At 44.1% G+C, this 20,148-nt stretch overlaps 1 protein-coding gene across 4 annotated transcripts in view; it reads right to left on the reverse strand.

Moving 5' to 3' along the window:
* SV2B (synaptic vesicle glycoprotein 2B) overlaps positions 1-20,148 on the reverse strand; it is a 230,066-nt gene that overhangs the window by 48,024 nt on the left and 161,894 nt on the right. For all 4 annotated transcript variants that reach the window (XM_043922495.1, XM_043922498.1, XM_043922496.1 and 1 more), the window contains 2 exons: positions 7,571-7,751; positions 6,955-7,106 (listed from right to left, as the gene is read on the reverse strand). In XM_043922495.1, coding sequence (XP_043778430.1) covers positions 6,955-7,106; positions 7,571-7,751 — 333 coding nt within the window. The remainder of the gene's footprint in view (positions 1-6,954; positions 7,107-7,570; positions 7,752-20,148) is intronic.

Below are 20,148 nucleotides of genomic sequence, written 5' to 3' on the forward strand. Positions count from 1 at the left end.
TGATTCCCTTCATTGCACAGCATAAACTAACACAACATTGTAAAGCAACTATACTCCAATTGAAAATAAAGTAGTCAGACTTTCTGACATGGTCTTAGAGTGACCTTCAAGAAAGTGAAAGTGTTGGTCCCTCAGTCCTGTCTGACTCTTTGCAACCCTATGAACTGTAGCCTGCCAAGCTCCTCTGTCCATGGGATTCTCCAGGTAAGAATACTGAGGTGGGTTGCCATGCCCCTCTCCAGGGTATCCTCCCAACCCAGGGATCGAACCCGCACCTCCTGCATTGCGCGCAGATTCTTCACCATCTGAGCCATCAGGGAAGACAAAGGAAAGCCAGAGGAGGGCCTTATGTGACCTAGGGTTTTGATGGGGGATCACTCTCACCCACGTCAAAGAGCGATACCAGCTCTGGGTGATTCCAAAGCACAGGGCTTCGGACCACACTTTGAAAACCACTGTCAGTCATAACACTAATTTTTTTTTTTAAATAAACTGAGCTTCTACATTCAAAGGAATTCCATAATCATTGAAACAGAGAGGTGACTAGCTCCAACTCAGCTTTCATTATATTCAAAGTATTCCTAAAACTCATTTTTGGAAATTGCCTTCAGAATCTACAAAACATTATTTCAAACATCTTTACAAGTAGCAAATTTCCCTGTCTTGGGGAACAATGACACAGTGGAAAGTGCCTGGACTTCTGCAGTCACATAGGTCAGAGTTCAAATCCTGGCTTTCTCACATCGTTATTGTTATGTTGGTGAGTTTTCACAGCTGCAGAATGCAGGTAATGGTACTTCCACAGATTCACTGTGTGTGAAAGCTCCCCAACAATCAATAATAACCCGCCTGCTTTGAGGGCAACTTTGATTTGTTTAGAAGTAGTTACAGGACATTTAGTGCCAAAGATGTTGAATAAAATAGGTGAATATCAGCAAAGATCAGCAAAAGAACTGTTTTCTTTCAAAGCCAAGGTTATGAAATAGACTGGTTCTCTCAAGCCACTCAAAACAAACTCTGAAGACAATTCCAACAGCATTTCTGTTTTGTTTTGTTTTTTTAAGATTCTGTTTTTTGACGGGGACCATTCTTAAAAAGTCTTTATTGGACTTGTTACAGTAGTTCTTCTGTTGTTTGTGCTTCGCTCAGTCTTTCTGTCATGTCCAACTCTTTGTGACCCCAAGGACTGTAGCCTGCCAGGTTCTTCTGTCCATGGGATTCTCCAGGCAAGAATACTGGAGTGGGTTTCCATGCCCTCCTCCAGGGCATCTTCCTGACCCAGGGATTAAATCCAGGTCTCCCCCATTGCAGGTGGATTCTTTAACCATTTGAGCCACCAGGGAAGCCCATGAATACTGCAGTGGGAAGGCTATTCCTTCTCCAGGGGACCTTCCCAACCCAGGAATCAAATCAGGGTCTTGTGCACTGTCCACGGATTCTATGCTTTGGATTTTTGGCCTCAAGGCATGTGGGATCTTTGCTACCCAACCAGGGATTAAACCTGCACCCCCGGTATTGGAAGGCAGTCTTAACCATTAGTCCACCAGGGAAGTCCCCCAATAGCATTTCTTAAAAAGACCTAACTTTATAAATAAATAGAGTGATTTCTAAAGTTCAAAGGGTAAACATTATTCTGCTGTAAAATCTCTTTTCCATTTACTTGAAAAATACACTAAATGGCTAACTCCTGAGTGGGAGGTTTATGTCTTGAAGTCTATTACTCACCACTGCAGTTCAATTTGTCCTACTTGCCAGAGATTCCTAATATCTCTTGTTTCTGCAGATATTTCTTTCTTTTTTTTTTTTTTAGATATTTCTAATTCTATTTGCAGAGTGAAAGGACTGGCCAGAGAGAATCCCAGGTGGAAAAGCATGGGACTGTGGCCACTTTTACACAATGGCCACAGAACATAATATACATAATACATCCAGCCTTCTCAATCAGAATCAAACCTCTTTATGCACAGCCCGTCCTCCCTCCGATATCACTGGGGTTTGCTTGTTTATTTTAATTAAAAAGCCTTTCCTTTCTCCTGGGAGTGACAACTGGAAGAGGAAGACAAAACCATAGGAAGATTTCCACATCCTCAGCTCATGTTCAAAAACCATTCTGGCGTAACTAGAAATAAAGTTGATCAAAACCACACAGCCGTCCAACTCAGGTGGGTAACAAAAGAAGAAGAACAGAAACAGGTATCTTTAGAAAGTACTCTGCCTCAGAGAGATATTTTTTTCTTAATGATAATATGCGCAAATTGTCCAAAATCCATTATTCCCTCATGCCTCTCTGATTTTTACGGTGACTTAGTAACCTGTACTTCATTAGGCACATCTTCGGGGCCTTAAATTAAATAAAATTAAATAGCAAACTGTTTCCAAATATATGGAACAACTGCTAATCTGGAAACAAGGATTGTCCTGTTCACTGATCTTTTAGCTTGCCCTACTTTTTCTCCATCAGGATCTCACAAACAGCTGGTGCTGCTGACTACAGTGGGAATTAATCTTCCATAATATAGCCACTTTTTTCAGGGCTGTGTCCATGACTTCCCAGAAAAACATTTTGAGCTTTGTAATTTTCTTTCTTAATGACTCCGTCACCCAAATTCCTGGTGCCAAGACCTCACATCATTTCATCCCGGCAAAAGCAATTAAATGGTTTGTACAAGTTACGTACAAACATTCAGTCTCCTTTCTGGATCACCCCTGCATTTATCCCTGCTGAGTGGAGGCGATGTTAGAGGATTAATGTCTTAGGTCTATTAAAAAAAAAATCACCAAATAACTGGTTCACTGTGGACAAAACATCTGGTTCTGGTAAAAATGAGGCTTAAGATAAATAGTCACTCCTGTTACACTGTGATTTTAGTCTACCATATTTCTGGGATGGCTTTGCCCTCAAGTAAATGTGTGTTTCAGGCCTTCAAGCCTAATCATCCAAGAGGCTAGTATTTTTAAATGGCATGTAAAAGCCACAGATTTCATACAAGCATTAGTTCAGTTCAGTTCAGTTCAGTCACTCAGTCATGTCTGACTCTTTGTGACCCCATGGACTGCAGCACGCCAGCCTACCCTGTCCATCACCAACTCCTGGAGCTTGCTCAAACTCATGTTCATCGAGTCCGTGCAGCCATCCAACTATATCATCCTCTTTCATCCCCTTTTCCTCTTGCACTTAAATCTTTCCCAGCATCAGGGTCTTCTACAGTGAGTCAATTCTTCACATCAGAAGGCCAAAGTATTGGAGTTTCAGCTTCAATATCGTCTGTCCAGTGAATATTCAGGATGGATTTCCTTTAGGATTGACTGGTTGGATCTCCTTGCAGCCCACAAAAGCATACAAATAGGAAAATATCCTGTCCATCTGGAGTGGGATATTTAAGCACAAGCCCTGCTATCAGCCAGCAGCCTTATGGCCCCTCTGCCATGGGCATCCCATTCGGTCTTGATCAATAAGTTCCCAACCTGAATTATTTTATTGCTTCTTTAAAAACCAGACGCCCAGACATTGGCACATGTTAGTGTGTGAAGTGAAGTAAAAAAGTGACACAGTTTGTAGTGACTACTGTGGGCTGCTCGCCTACCTCACAAAATCTTTCCAGTCCTTCCCCACTGGGTTACAGACTTGTGGTTTGGGTGGGACTAGCCCCACCCCCAATGCTAGGGATGGGGAATGAAGTATATGAAACCCTCAGTAGGGGGCATCCTCTGGGGCTTAGTGATTGGCTGAGGTGAGCATATGACCTAAGCTGATCCAATCAGAGGGAAGCCAAGAACCTTTGCTCATTGGTTGGTTGTGGGGGCAGTTCTCTTACAGAACAAGCAGTCTGCAAACAGGGCTAGAATTGCTAGTGCAGCTTGGAGGGAAGCCAGCCCAAGTACTAGAATCATCTCCAAAATTTTCTTGACATTCTTTGCATCCCAAGAACTGCTGGCTGTTAGGGCTGGCACAGATCAGATCTCTAGAGTCAACTCCCTTCACTTCTTTCTCCCTTCATTTTATAGATGAAGGAACCAAGCCTGGACAAGCTAGAGTGACTAGTTCCAAATTACACAGCCCTGCTATGTAATTTTATCCAGAGTCTATTTGTTCCCCTCCCAACAAATTTTTCTAATTCAATTTATATGTAGAAATAGTTTCTTACCGCTAACACATTTGGATCAATGACCAGGGGAAATGATATTATATTAATAGCAAGGACAAAAGCAATTCCTTGGACCCATGTAACCAACAGCCTGGATAATTAAAGTGTGCCTTTGAGGGAAGGGTAGAATGCAGAGCCTAATATGGGGAATAATACAGTTTTGTATCTAAAATTATGAAAAACTGCCTGCGTGCATGCTTAGTCACCTCATTTGTGTCCACCTGTGACCTGATGGACTGTAGCCTGCCGGGCTCCTCTGACCGTGGGATTCTCCAGGCAAGAATACTGGTGTGGGTTGCCATGCCCTTCTCCAGGGAGAACTGCCTATGGTAACAGAATTACCTGGGAAACGTCAACTCTTTATTTCATTGTTTCTGTTCATATTTCTCTCTCTGTTTCTGATACAAAATCCAGGGGGATATGGTCTCAAACCCATTTCCTCTGGCTTCAGGGCACACAGCTAGGTTACACTGCCCAGTGGTCGCATTACAGATCTGGGGCCAAGGGGATGTGAGCAAAGAGGATGTGATCCACTTCCTACCCTGCCCTTCAAAAGCACCCACATGCAACTGCCCATGCTGTTTTCCTGAACCAGCATGTAGGTTACATGCTGAAGAGGGGAGGCACACGCTGGGAGGAACCAGAGTCCTAAGACTACTGAGGAGCAGAGTTGCGCACAGATCAGAAAGACCAGCCAGCTTTGAAGGAGGGGAAATGTCTTTGGTATTAAACTGCTGAGATTTCAGGGTTGATCAGGTTCTCAGGGTAATATACCCAGCATCTCCTTAACTATACCAATCAAAGAAGAGTGCTGCTTCTTAAAAAGATAATGCTGAAGCCTCCCTTAGCCCAGAACAGACACCAGTGAGGGTTAGATTTAAAACAAGCATGCCAAGAGAAAAAGGAACCCTCCTACACTGTTGGTGGAGATGCAGATTGGTACATCCACCTATGGAGAACAGTATAGAGGTTCCCTAAAAAACTAAAGATAGAATTACCATATGATCCTGCAATCCCACTCCTGGGCATTATCTAGAGAAAATCCTGATTCAAAAAGCTACATGCACCCCAGTGTTCATAGCAGCACTACCACAGTAGCCAAGACATGGAAGCAACCTAAATGTCCACGGACAGCTGAACGGATGAAGAACATGTGATATACATTATGGAATAATGCATGCATGCCTGCTACGTCACTTCAGTGGTGTCTGACTCTTTGAAACCCTGTGGACTGTAGCCCACCCAGTCTCCTTTGTCCGTAGGATTCTCCAGGCAAGAATACTGGAGTGCATTGTTATGCCCACCTCCAGGGTATATTCCCCACCCAGGGATCAAACCCACATCATCTCGGGAGGTTCCTGTATTGCAGGCAGATTCTTTACCACTGAGCCACCAGGGAAGCCACACTATGGAATATTACTGAGCCATAAAAAATAACGAAATAAGGCCATTTGCAGCAACATGGATGGATCCAGAGATTATCAGACTAAGTGAAGACAGAGAAAGACAATTATCCTATGATATTGTTTATATGTAGAACCTAAAAATGATACACATGAACTGATTTCCAAAACAAAACAGACTAACAGACATAGAAAACAAATGAACGGTTACCAAAGGGCATAGTGGGGAAGGGATAAGCTGTAAGTTTGAGATTAACATATACACACTACGATATATAAATTAAATAACCATTAAGGACCTACTACAAGCATAGGAACTATATTCTATATTTTGTAATAAACTATATGGGGAAAGAATCTGAAAAAGAATAACTGACTCACATTCCTATACACCTGAAACTAATACAACATTGCAAATAAACTGCACTTTAATAAACACACACACACACCAAGGAGGGGAATGGGTAGAGGAGTGTTGATTAACTTCAGGGGCAGGTGTCTGCTCGTCCCTATGGTCTGCAGGATTCTAGATGATGGCAAAGCCTACACCCATAATCAGCAGTGTGCCAAAAATAATTTTGAAGGACGTTAATGGCATTACCCAGGATACTCCAAAGGCATAATCGAATTCAAAACTGCTGCCTTCTCCCTACTTTACCCTTAATAAAATCCAATAGTGAAAGTTAATATTGCCAAGTCTCTGTCCTGAAAATCCAGTTTTCACAATTAACCAAGATAATAAAATTGTCTCGGCTGAAACCAAGACCTTGTCTGTAAGGGCTGCTCTGTGTCTGCAACCAAAAGAGGGACAGCAGGAAGTAAAATGGAAAATACACCAGAGCACTGTACTGTGAGGGAGGGGGCGTCAGGATTCAAGGTCATGCCAAGGCCACGTCATCAGTCTGGCCGAGTTACCAACTTCTTGGCCTCTGCTACAGCACCTATGAAAAGGAATTACTGAGCCTAACTTATTGTGAGGAAGAGAACTGGAGATGAAGTCTGCTTTAAAGGGCTTCCCGGGTGGCTCAGATGATAAAGAATCCACCTGCAATGCAGGAGACCCAGGTTCGATCCCTAGGTCGGGAAGTTCCCCTGGAGAAGGGAATGGAGCCTAATTTGCCGTGAGGAAGAGGGCTGGATATGAAGGTCGAAATCCTTTCAAATAAAAGAGAGGAAAGGAGAGAAGGAGGGAGGAAGAGAGAGAGGGTAGACTGTGTTATTTCCAGACAGACGTGTACTGAAATTAGCAATGAGTCCCCAGTGCTGGACGTTCTTTAGAAAGATCAAGGTTGTACACAGGAACTGTGTGTGAGAGTGTGGGATTCGGGCTGAGGACAGGAATGCTGTGCAGACGCAGGTGTCCGGGAACGAGGGCCCCTCGGCCCCTTGAAGCTCTCTGCACTCACCGTAGTGCGGGATGATGCTCCAGGCCATGGCAGATGCGTAGACGCCACCAGTCATCCAGAAGATGCCCAGCCAACTGAGGTGCTCTCCTCGCTTCTCCCGGGACAAGAATTCAGAAAAATAGGCAAACACGATGGGCAGAGCACCCCCAATACTGCAGAGAAAAAACGCCAGAAAGGAAGAACCAAGTCAGACATTAAAAACAGTCAGACCAGGAACGCAATTGCCTTGTCCTGCCCTTGGGCCAAGTGGTGAAACAACCCAGTAAATTCAAAAGACCAGCCTACAGCGGCATTAGGTTCTTTTGACCTTATACACTGACTTTGCAACCTAACCCCTTTCTAAGATTCAACCTTAACACAGTATCTTGGAAGTCACACAAGAATTCAGGGAACTTCCCTGGTGGTCCAGTGGTTAAGACTCTGCCTTCCACTGCAGGAGGCATGGGTTCGATTCCTGGTTGGGGAACTAAGGTACCACATGCCGTGAGGTACAGCCAAAAATTTAAAAACAGAATTCAGTTCAAGGTTTTCTGGAGGACCACTCAGAGGCACAGTACCAGGATGGATGGATGGTCTGGGGGCAGGAGGGGCCAGCTGAACCTTTGTGATTACATACCCTATGCCCGAGATGAGTCTGCAGAAGAGGAAAGCTCCATATCCCTGTACGAAGGAGGAGAGGGAGGCAAAGGACGCGTTGATGGCCAGGGAGATGCTGAGGACTCGCTTCCTCCCCAGCTTGTCAGCCAGGCCCCCCAGGACAAAGGCTCCGCCCATCATTCCTAGGTAGACTATCAGCCCTGTGAGGAAGAGAAAGAGAGAAGGGAGGGTGGAGAGAGGAGACAAGAGATTAGAGACAGTGCGATGTTTTAGAAAACCTGATACCCATCTTAATGTATCCTAGAAATTCTGTGTCACAGACATAAAAGGTGGAGTGTGACAGATGTCGACGGCAAATTAGACATGTTGGACAAATGCGACTTCTGAGGAACGCTATTCAGAAAATAACAGCCTCACCAGGTTGACACATATGTACACGTGCTAAAATAGATCAACCAGAACTGGGTTTGACGTACCTTTCTTTGAAATGCGTAATGTGCAGCTGAAGGAAATTCTGTCATTTTTATTTTTAAACAAAAAAGTGGCAGTGCCTCAAATGTCCTTACCTGTGGGGTTGTGCTTAAAGACAAATTTCCCAGGAAAAAGTGTGGTGAGGCAGGTATGGGGACCATTGGGAGGGAAAAGACACGATGAGAGTGACAAGAGCAATTACCAACAAGACAGTTTATTTTATTAGACAGCCAAGAAGGACCTTTTCCAAGCCACAACCAATGTTCAGATTTCTTTTTTTTTTATTGGACTATAATTACTTTAAATGTTGAGATTTCTCAGGAGAATGTAGAAGAGAGCAGCCATGAGCTATCCTTTCTTCAACAGATGTAACTACTACGCGCTTTGTAATACAATCAGTTACCCTGGTGGTGGTTTAGTCACTCAGTTGTGTCTGACTCTTTGTGACCCCATGAACTGTAGCCCACCAGGCTCCTCTGTCCATGGGATTCTCCAGGCAAGGATACTGGAGTGGGTTGCCATCTCCTCTTCCAGGGGATTTTCCTCACCCAGGAATTGAACCTAGGTCTCCTGCATTGGCAGGCGGATTCTTTACCACTGAGCCACCGGGGAAGCCCCATCAGTTACCTTAAGATATAGGAATATAAATAAATACACTGTTATAGACACATTTATGGAATTCCAATGAAACCAGCATCCTCATAGAGGTGGCAGATCTCTAGAAGCACACGGATAATTCTTTCCAACTAAAAACTGAATACTTACTATTTATCAATGACTGTTGCTAAGAATATATTGATAGATTATTTACTAAACCCAAGAAGGAAGTTTTGGAGAGGGTCTTTCATGCAGTGGAAATCCTGAATACAAATCAGGTAAGTGTCCTTTGCTCAACCTTGACTGTAAATCAGATGAAGAAGATCATTTATCTTTCATGGAAAGGAAGCTTCTCCTGACCCGTGGATACTTTATTTAGGCAGATGTGTGCTGAAGGGCCCATGTACAGCCAAAATCTTCATTAGCTGTTTAATCAGCTTGAAGGGAGGGCCCCAAAAGGAGCAAATGAAGTATGCTCTGCTTTATCTGCCCAGTGGCAGATTCCCTTCTTTTATTATTTTATTTTATGAGATGAAAGAAGATAACTTTGGTGCTGTCAGTGGTTTTCACTAACTAGGATTTCCTTCACTCACATGCCTTGTCACTTTTCACCTCTGCACAACTCAAAGCCAAGAAATAAGCTATTTCCTTTTTCCTTTCCACATATGACATCAGTCAAGGAAGCACACCTATGAGTCTACAGGCATTCATTCAATGCCTGTTATAAGTTAAGTGCTATTTGGTGGTGCTAGTGGTAAAGAACACACCTGTCAATGCAAAAAAATAAGAAACTCTGGTTCGATCCCTGGGTCATGAAGAATCCCCTGGAGGAGGTCATGGCAACCCACTTCAGTATTCTTGCCTGGGATATCCCATGGACAGAGGAGCCTGGCAGGCTACAGTCCATGGGGTCACAAAGAGTCGGACATGACTGAAGTGACTTAGCCCATGTTTCCATCACTGGGAACACAGCAGGATACAAACACATGAAGATCCCTGCCTTCATGGCCCTTACATTATAGTTGGGAAAAGAGATGATGATAAATAAGTGAGTGAAATATACAGTAAGTGGGTTGCTGAAAGCAATACAAAGAAAAATAACACGGAGGCAGGGACAGGGAGAATCAGAGTGGGAGGTGACATTTCCAAATAAGATGGTTCAGAGATCCCTCGGGGAACTGGGACATTTGGGCAAAGACCTGCGGTGAGTCAGATATGGCGATGTCTAGGGGAAAGTGCTGTACCTATGCTCCTGGGCTCAAGATTTTTCTCCACTACTATTTTACCAGTTTCCCAGCCCACAGCTTAGAAAATATAGTGAGCAATCTCCCACTTTATTAGGTCATTGACATCTGTGTTTGAGAAAATGAGCCAAGACTTGCAAACCCAGTCAGGCCTGGGTCATGCTGTATTGTAATGATGTCTGGTTAGTGTTCCCACTAGACTCTGAGTTTATCTGCCTGATTCAGCCCTGAGCGGCCAAGGGCTTTAAGCATCTGGCTCCTGGCAGACTTAATCTTGCCCAGTTCTTAGCCATTGAGTGTTATGTCTCAATGCCTTACTCACTGATGAGGATGTCTTAAAACTATCTTCTGTGGCCATGACCCATCTCTATCAAGAATGAATTAGGGGCTTCTCTGGTTAAGAATCCACCATGCAATGCAAGGGACATTGGTTGGAGCTCTGGCCCAGGCAGATCCCACTTGCTTCGGGGCGATTAAGCCTGTGTGCGGGCACTACTGACCTGCCTGCCTAGAGCCTCTGCTCCCCACCAAGAGAAGCCACCGCAGTGAGAGGCCCTCACGCCACAACTAGAGAGTAGTCCTCACTCGCTGCAACCAGACAAAGCCTGTGCACAGCAGTAAAGACCCAGCACAGCCAAAAGGAAACGAAATAAAAGTAAATAAGTATTTTAAAAAAGAATGAACTGGGTCCTGCGCCTGGGTCGGGCTGTAGCTTTCCTGTTACTCTCACCAGGTGTGCTAGTCTGCAAGACTGGCTTTCTGCCTGATGTCCATGCTCGTTTCCTACCAGCATCTGAGGCCCCAACCAATTAGAAAAGCCCCAAACCCTGCCCCTGCCCGACCAGGCCCTCCCCAGGAAAGAACTGGGTTCTATTTCCTCAGACTCAGACAACCTATGTAACATGACACCCGTGGCCAGAGCCCCACATATGAGATGCCCTGCCCTTCTTCTCCCCTCCCAGACAGACCCCTGGGAGGTCACCACCAGCCCAGTTTTACATTTACATTTACATTATACCAGCCCACACTGGAGTTTTACATCATTCCTTATGCTTGGTAATTCAGGCTTCTAGACCAGAGCAGAGAGGGAACTATTTTCCCCAGGTAGGTATGTGCAGCTTCCAAGTTTGGTTGGCCTCATTTTAGTACAACTCCCTGCCTAGATGCTGGGGAAGACTGTGGGCAGGAGGAGGCGGGGGTGGCAAAGGAGGAGATGGTTGGATGGCATCACCACCTCAAGTGGACACGATGAGTTTGAGCAAACTCGGGGAGGTAGTGAAGGACAGGGGAGCCTGGTGTGCTGCAGTCCACGGGGCTGCAAAGAGGACATGACCAAGTGACTGAACAACAACTGCCTAGAACTTGCAGCATCGCATTCAGCCAACAAATGACTTGTGTTGGTCTCGTGATGCCTGGTTAGTAAACACTTGGAATAAAGAAAGAGATATTGAAAGGGAGGAAGGGGGTCCAGTGGTTTAGAATCCCTGACTGTCCAGTGGTTAAGAATCTACCTTGCAATGCAGGAGATGCAGGTTTGATCCCTTGTCAGGGAACTCAGATCTCACATGTCCCGAGCAACTAAGCCTGTGAGTCGAAAATGGAAGGTCCATGAGCCTCAACGAAGATCCAACATGCTGCAACTAGGACCAGACACAGTCAAATAAATAAATATATATTTAGGGGAATAAAGGAAGGGAGGGAAGGGGAAGGAAGGAGGAGGGAATTCCCACCCAAACTACAGCGCCGTGAGCAAAGCAGATGCTACAGTGGCTTTAAACCACTGAGTTCTAGAAGAATAGATAATGGGGTAGCAGGTATATACTTCAACCGGTAGTGCTGAAGAATCTGAAGTTGAATGGTTCTATGAAGAGCTACAAGACCTTCTAGAACTAACACCCAAAAAAGATTTCCTCTTCTTTATAGGGGCCTGGAATACAAAAGTAGAAAGTCTAGAGCTACCAGGAGTAACAGGCAAATTTGGCCTTGGGGTACAAAACAAAGCCGGTCAAAGGCTAACAGAGTTTTGCCAAGAGAATGCACTGGTCATAGCAAACACCCTCTTCCAACAACACAAGAGAAGACTACACATGGACATCACCACCGAAATCAGATTGATTATATTCTTTGCAGCCAAAGATGGAGAAGTTCTATACAGTCAGCAAAAATAAGACCAGGAGCTGACTGTGGCTCAGATCATGAACTCCTTATTGCCAAATTCAGACTTAGATTGAAGAAAGTAGGGAAAACCACTAGACCATTCAGGTATGACCTAAATCAAATCCCTTATGATTATACAGCAGAAGTGACAAATAGATTTAAGGGACTAGATCTGATAGACAGTGCCTGAAGAACTATGGACGGAGGTTCATGACATTGTATAAGAGGCAGTGATCAAGACCATCCCCAAGAAAAAGAAATGCAGAAAAGCAAAATGGCTGTCTGAGGAGGCCTTGCAAATAGCTGAGAAAAGAAGAGAAGCTGAAGGCAAAGGAGAAAAGGAAAGATACACCCACCTGAATGCAGAGTTCCAAAGAATAGCAAGGAGAGATAAGAAAGCTTTCCTCAGTGATCAGTGCAAAGAAATAGAGGGAAACAATAGAATGGGAAAGACTAGAGCTCTCTTCAAGAAAATTAGAGATACTAAGGGAATATTTCATGCAAAGACGAGCACAATAAAGGACAGAAACGGTATGGACCTAACAGAAGCAGAAGATATTAAGAAGAGGCGGCAAGAATACACAGAAGAACTGTACAAAAAAGATCTTCATGACCCAGATAACCACAATGGTGTGATCACTCACCTAAAGCCAGACGTCCTGGAATGTGAAGTCAAGTGGGCTTCAGGAAACATTACTACGAACAAAGCTAGTGGAGGTGATGGAATTCCAGCTGAACTCTTTTAAATCCTAAAAGATGATTCTGTGAAAGTGCTACACTCAATATGCCACCAAATCCGGAAAACCCAGCAGTGGCCACAGGATTGGAAAAGGTCAGTTTTCATTCCAATCCCAAAGAAAGGCAATGCCAAAGAATGCTCAAACTACTGCACAAATGCACTCATCTCACACGCTAGCAAAGTAGTGCTCAAAATTCTCCAAGCCAGGCTTCAACAGTATGTGAACTGTGAACTTCCAGATGTTCAAGCTGGATTTAGCAAAGGTAGAAGAACCAGAGATCAAATTGCCAACATCCTCTGGATTATCGAAGAAGCAAGAAAGTTCCAGAAAAACATCTACTTCTGCTTTATTGACTATGCCAAAGTCTTTGACTGTGTGGATCACAACAAACTGTGGAAAATTCTTAAAGAGATGGGAATACCAGACCACCTGACCTGCCTCCTGAGAAATCTGTATGCAGGTCAGGAAGCAACGGTTAGAACTGTTGCTGCACATGGGACAACAGACTGGTTCTAAATCGGTAAAGTCCGTCAAGGCCGTATATTGTCACCCTGTTTATTTAACTTCTTATATGCAGAGTACATCATGAGAAACGCTGGGCTGGAAGAAGCACAAGCTGGAATCAAGATTGCTGGGAGAAATATCAATAACCTCAGATATGCAGATGACATCACACTTATAGCAGAAAGTACAGAGGATCTAAATAGTCTCTTAATGAAAGTAAAAGAGTAGAGTGAAAAAGTTGGCTTAAAGCTCAACATTCAGAAAAATAAGATCCTGGCATCTGTTCCCATCACTTCATGGCAAACAGCGGAAACAATGAAAACAGTGACAGACTTTATTGTTTGGGGCTCCAAAATCACTGTAAATGGTGACTGCAGCCATGAAATTAAAAGATGCTTGCTCCTTGGAAGAAAAGCTATGACCAACCTCAACAGCATATTAAAAAGCAGAGACATTGCTTTGCCAACAAAGGTCCATGTAGTCAAAGCTATGGTTTTTCCAGTAGTCATGTACGATTTGAGAGTTGGACTATAAAGAAAGCTGAGCACCGAAGAATTGATGCTTATGATCTGTGGTGTTGGAGAAGACTCTTGAGAGTCCCTTGGGCAGCAAGGAGATCTAACCAGTCCATCCTAAAGGAAATCAATCCTGAATATTCATTGGAAGGACTGATGCTGAAGCAGAAGCTCCAATACTTTGGCCACCTGATGTTAAGAACCGACACATTGGAAAAGACCCTGTTGCTGGGAAAGATTGAGGGCAGGAGGAGAAGGGGACGACAGAGGATGAGATGGTTAGATGGCATTGCTGACATGATGGACATGAGTTTGAGCAAGCTCTGGGAGTTGGTGATGGACAGGGAAGCCTGGCATCCATGGGGTCGCAAAGAGTCCGACACGACCAAGCGACTAAACTGAACCAATCTGAAGTACTCAACACACTTAAGAAGCCTAAGGCATCCTATAGCAGCAGCAAAACAGCAAACACGGACTCAGCCCTGGCCACTAGACAGGAGACCCGGGTTTGGTCCCTGGGTCACGAAGACCCCTTCGAGAAGGGAATAGCAACTCACTCCAGTATTCTTGCCTGGAGAATCCCATGGACAGAGGAGCCTGGCAGGCTACAGTCCATGGGCTCACAAAGAAAATGTCCACGTGGGACACCTGGCAAGGAACTGGGGCTGGTAAGGACCGAGGCCAGGTCATAAATGGTGCAGAGGGTGTATGTGTGCGAGAGAGAGAACATGCATACACATGTATGATTGCATGCACATATGCTGTCTACATGCGTGTGGGCCTGCAAACTTAGGAGAAGGGGAGACAAGAATCAGATGAATGGTCAGGACATTTGGTAAGAACCCATCCATACACCCTTGAAGAAGAAACTGGCAACCCACTCCAGTGTTCTTGCCTAGAGAATCCCATGGACAGAGGAGCCTGGCGGGCTGCTGTCCATAGGGTCACACAGAGTCGGACACAACTGAAGCGACTTACCATACATGCATACACCCCAACCCTGGCCCCACCCCAGAGAAAAACACCAGAGTCCAAAAGAAGTTCTATTTTTCTCTTACTTCAATAAAGCTATCTTCAGCACTTCTCCAATTTCTCTGTGCACACAAATCACGCAGGGATCTTCTTAATATCAGATTCTGATTCTCAGTTCAATAGGTCTGAGTTAGGGCTTGAGATTTTGCCTTTCTAGCTCAAGACTGGTGATGCAGTCCACGGACCACACTCTGAGTAGCGAAAGGCTAGTGTACACCCACCCTCAGGGAAACACAGGGAGGGGTAGTGATGAGAATCCTGGTCCCCAGAACCCAAAGATCTGGTTCACCGGTTGCACAATTTGAGAGACATCCTCTCACCCTCCAAGGGCCTGACCACCACATCTGCAAACTGATTACTGGAGTAGCTAACCTCCAGGCTGGGCTTCCCAGGTGGCTCCATGGTAAAGAACCTCCTGTCAATGCGGGAGATGCAGGAGACCCAGGTTCGACCCCTGGGTCAGGAAGATCCCCTGGAAAAGTAAAAGGCAACCCACTCCAGTATTCTTTTCTGGGAAAACCCATGGACAGAGGAGCCTGGTGGGCTACAGTCCACAGGATTACTAAGAGTTGGCTGAGCATGCAACCTCCAAGCTGCCTTCCCATTCATTTGTTTGTAAAAAATACAAAACGAGAAAGATGAAATTCTGTGGATTTCTCAGGAAGAAGATTGTCAGGTTATAAAAACAAACCCAAAGTAAAGAATAACATCCCACTGTATGGCTATACCACTGTTGGTCTCTCCATTCACCTACTGAAGGAGATCTTTGTTGCTTCCAAGTGTGGGCAACTATGAATAAAGTTGCTATAAGCTTCGGTGGGTGGGTTTTTGCGTGGATGTACATTTTCAAATTATTTGGGTAAGGCCAAATGACTTTTGAATTCCCTTAACTTTTCTATGGTGTTTTGTTTTAGATATGTCTTTTGTAAGCATCCTATAACCGGAATTTTTAAAAGCTAGTTTGCGTTGGGACTTCCCTGGTGGTCCAGAGGTTAAGACCCTGTGCTTCCAATGCAGGGGGTGTGGGTTTCATCCCTGGTCAGGGAACTAACATTCCCCTGTGCTACACAGAGTGACCAAAAATCTTTTTAAAAATAAAAAATAATTTTTAAAAAGGCAGTTTTGTGGAGAGGTAGGCAATGAAGCAAATATAGTAAAATATTAATTGCAGAATCTAAGTAGTAGGTATATAAGTGTATATTGTAAAATTATTTGTATCTTTCTGTATGTTTGAGATTTTTCATAATAAATGTTGGGGGAATAATGAAAAAGCAAAAAACAAACAAAAAACCAAACATGAATGGATTGTTAAACGTTTGTGACTGTCACCCAGCACAGATGGCTCAGATGTGGCCCTAAGTTGCTTCTGGGCCACCAGGTTGCAATCTCAGCAATAAACACTGCGCCAGGTATTGAGCTATTCCTTCTCAGCTCCAAAGCCACCCTTCCAACCCCTACACTGTCCACAAACGACATGTGTTTTGCAAGCCCTGCCAGTAGGGGGCACTAGAGGGCGGCTTATAGGCTGGTGAAGGGGCAAGGACCTATGCTTTCTGCTACCGCAAGTTTCACCTGCCAACACTCTTTCACGCTGGCTGCAGCAGTTCGCTTCCGCCGCCGCAGCAGCGGATTCCAATAAGCAGAACCACTGGGGGAGAAAGGACACGTGTATTTGAATGGCTGGGCTTCCCAGATGGCTCAGCAGGATAGAATCTACCTGCCACGCCCGAATTGCAGGTTCGATCCCTGGGTCGGGAAGATCCCCTTGAGAAGGGCATGGCAACCTTGGCAACCCACTCCTGTATCCTTGCCTGGGAAACCCCACGGACAGAGGAGCCTGGCGGGCTACAGTCCATGGGCTCGCAAGGAGTCGGACACGACTGAGCGACTAAACTAAGGAACTAGACAATATGTAAGACTGAGTCCCTTTGCTGTCCAAATGAAACTATCACAGTATTGCTAATCGGTTAGACTTCAAGACAAAATAAAAAGTTTAAAATGTGTCAATAAAATTAATTATTATATTTATTATTAATTTATTAAAAGCAGAACCAGCCACATCCTGCCTCCCCTCCCCTCACACAGTACCAGCCAGCCAGGACCCTTCTCCAGAGATCTGAGCTGTAACCCTATGGGGCTGCTTTCTCTCACTTTCTAAGTTATCATAATTCCAATTTATTCTTTCTTGCCGTCCCTACCTCAGTATACATTCTATAAACATTTCACTTATACTTACCTAATTAATAAGTTTTTTTTTACATTAAATTCTGTCTGTTCCAATAACTGGCATAATTTCTGTCTCCTGACTACACCGTGATGGATGCAGACACATAGGCAAATTGATGAATCTTAGAAATTGGACATTGAGTTCAATGCCTATGTTGCACCGGGTGAGGAGGCTGAGTGCCAGAGAAGGCCAGGGATTCGCGGAGGCTCTCTGCTGGCCCTGCATGCACTCTGGTCTCCTGGACCCGAGCCCAGTACTTTTGCTACTAAACCTCACTGTCCAAGGCAAAGCAGAAACTCGAAAGAACAAGAAGAGCTTCTCAGAATGCTGTTGCACGGAATCAGGATATGTGGCCTCCAAATGTGCCACTTTGATATAAGGATTGTTTCGAGCAGAAGACAGTTGAGAAAGAGCAGATTCAAAAAAAAATAAAAAGCTCCCTGTTGTCCGCTGTTGCTTAGTCTCCTCCAGCATGTCCAACTCTGCGACTGCATGGACTGTAGCCCGCCAGGGTCTTCTGTCCGTGGGGTGCTCCAGGCAAGAATACTGGAATAGGTTGCTATGCCCTCCTCCAAGGGATCTTCCCAACCCAGGGATCGAATCTGGGTCTCCAGAACTGCAGGCAGCTTCTTTACCACTGAGCCGCTAGGGAAGCCCCTGACCTCCCCTACATTTGCCTAAAAGCAGGCTTAGAGTCTAAATCACCGGAGACTCTTATGAACCCAAAGGCAAGACAAAGAGAAATCTACATAAGAAATATCACTTAAAACAACTCTGTATTATTAATGGTTTGCTCCATATGTTCACCTTCCCACAATTTACCACTCTTGGAAGCCTGAGACCTTTTTTCTTTGTCTTGTCCCTTCTCTACAATGTATTGTTCTCTGTGAAGATGCTATCTAAACCCCAGTTGTAACCATCCCTAGAGGTATTCACAAGTATATGCATTGTACATGGTAATGAAGTCTATTTGTATTTCTCTTGCTAATCTGTCTTTTGTTGGTTTAATTCAAAGGCCCCCTGCCACAGAACCTAGGAAGGTAGATAGAAGTTTTTCCTCCCCTGCGCTGTCTTTGGAGGCCATGAAAAGTAAAAAAGGAAAAAAGATGAGCTTATCCAAGGAGAAGAAAAATAGAAAATTCACAATGCCTCTGAAATGGCTCAGCTCTTAAAGTCTTAAAAATCTGTCTTCCACAGAAGAAGTTAAGACAATAAATCTGGAAAATTAGAGTGCATTGGAGTTTTCAAAAATTACTTTAGTATGAAACTGATAAGGGACTAGTTAGAAAGCTGTTAATTAAGAAGTCTACCCTCCTTCAACACGTTCACCAGCATTTTAAGGCAATGTCACCCCTAATAACACTGAGTTTTTGAGATCATTAAAAACCATGATTGCAAAGACTTCCCTGGTGGTCCAGGGGCTAAGACTCCGTGAATCCAGAGCAGCAGGTCCGGGTTTGATCCATGGTCTGGGGACTAGATCCCAGGTGCTGCAACTAAAGAACCTACATGCCGCAGCCAAATAAATAAATATTAAAACAAACACACAATGATTGCTACTTTCAGAGTAGGGGAGGATGGAAGTGAAAGGAGAGGGATGGGGTGAGTAAGAAGGGCTTTCAACTGGCAAGTAAAATGGAATAGGCTTCCTTGGAAGAGGGAGGAGCCCATGCTGATAAGTTCCCATAAAAGGAAGAGCACAGTCTTCAGACATGACACTTAAGCTGGTCATGTCATAGTCCTGGCTTCATGGATGACCAGCCGCATAATCATAGGCACTGCACTCAGCTTCTCTGACCACTGCTCCTTCTTTGTAAAATTCAGATACAGAGTTATCTTGTAGAGTTACTAGGATTTTGTAAGACAGTGGGTTGCAAGTATGTAGCAGGATGTCTGACTCAAAAGTGATGCATTACCTATAAATACCAGTTAAATCTATCTGGTCTATTGTGTCATTTAAAGCTTGTGTTTCCTTGATTTCTTTTCTGTCTGGATGACATGGGGTGGGGGGGTGGGGGGGATGAATTGGAAGAGTAACGCTGACATATATACGCTCTCATATGTAAAGTAGCTAGCTTGTGGGAACCTGCTATAAAGCACAGGAAGCGAGGCTCGGTGTTCTGTGATGACCTACAGGTGTGGGATGAGAGGTAGGTGGTGGGAGGGAGGTCCAAGAGGAAGGGGATATATATAGACTCATACCTATAGCCGATTCACTTCACTGTACAGCAGAGACCAATAAAACATTGTAAAGCAATTACACTCCCTCTCTAAAATTATTCAAACACAAACTTAAAAAAATAAATGCATAACTGATCAAAGTTGCTATTGTTCCTATGAGCAGTGCAGCTTAGAATGGGGCTGGAAACGGAGAAAGCCATGGGATTGGAAAAATGACAATCGGTTGGTGATATTTTAAAATCAAACCAACCATATATTAGAATTTGCAGAAAGGATCAAGACAAGCAGAGGAAACTTATTTATAGTAGCATGCCCTTTAGGAGTACCTTCCTTACGTGGAAAGGAAGCCAGATTCCAATAAAAAGATTTTTAGGACAAAAGTTTTTTCAAGTTTATTCTAACAAGACTTTGGCAGGGAACTTCTCCTCTGCCCCAATTCTTTTTCTAAAGTTCCCAGATAAAATATCATCTCCTAAGAGAGGCAAGCCTGATCTTCAAACTGGGACTCATCAAACTTTCTCTCGAAAGGGTCAAATAATAGATATTTTACTTGCAAATAATTTACTTTGCAGATGTCTTGTGGTCTCTGTGACATACTCTTCTTTCTTTATAATCCTTTAAAAATGTAAAAACAAAAAATACAAGTCCCCTGCATTCAAATAAGTACCACTCCATGAGCATGTTCATAAATCCAACTTGTTCACAAGTTCAACAAAGTTAGTCTAGGTACCAACTAACACAATCAGCTATATAAAATGGTGTTGTAATAGGTTTATAATGCTTCTCACACAAATAACATGTAAAAAACAAACACAAAGATAAAGAAAGCATTTGCAATCTTACAGCATATTACCTTTAAAAGTACAGGAGTCAGCACAACAACTGGCACTTGGGGGCTGGCATCGACTGAACAGGCCAGAAGAGTTAGT

The sequence above is a fragment of the Cervus elaphus genome, chromosome 13 (genome assembly GCF_910594005.1).
Source record: "Cervus elaphus chromosome 13, mCerEla1.1, whole genome shotgun sequence".
Lineage (NCBI taxonomy): Eukaryota > Metazoa > Chordata > Mammalia > Artiodactyla > Cervidae > Cervus > Cervus elaphus.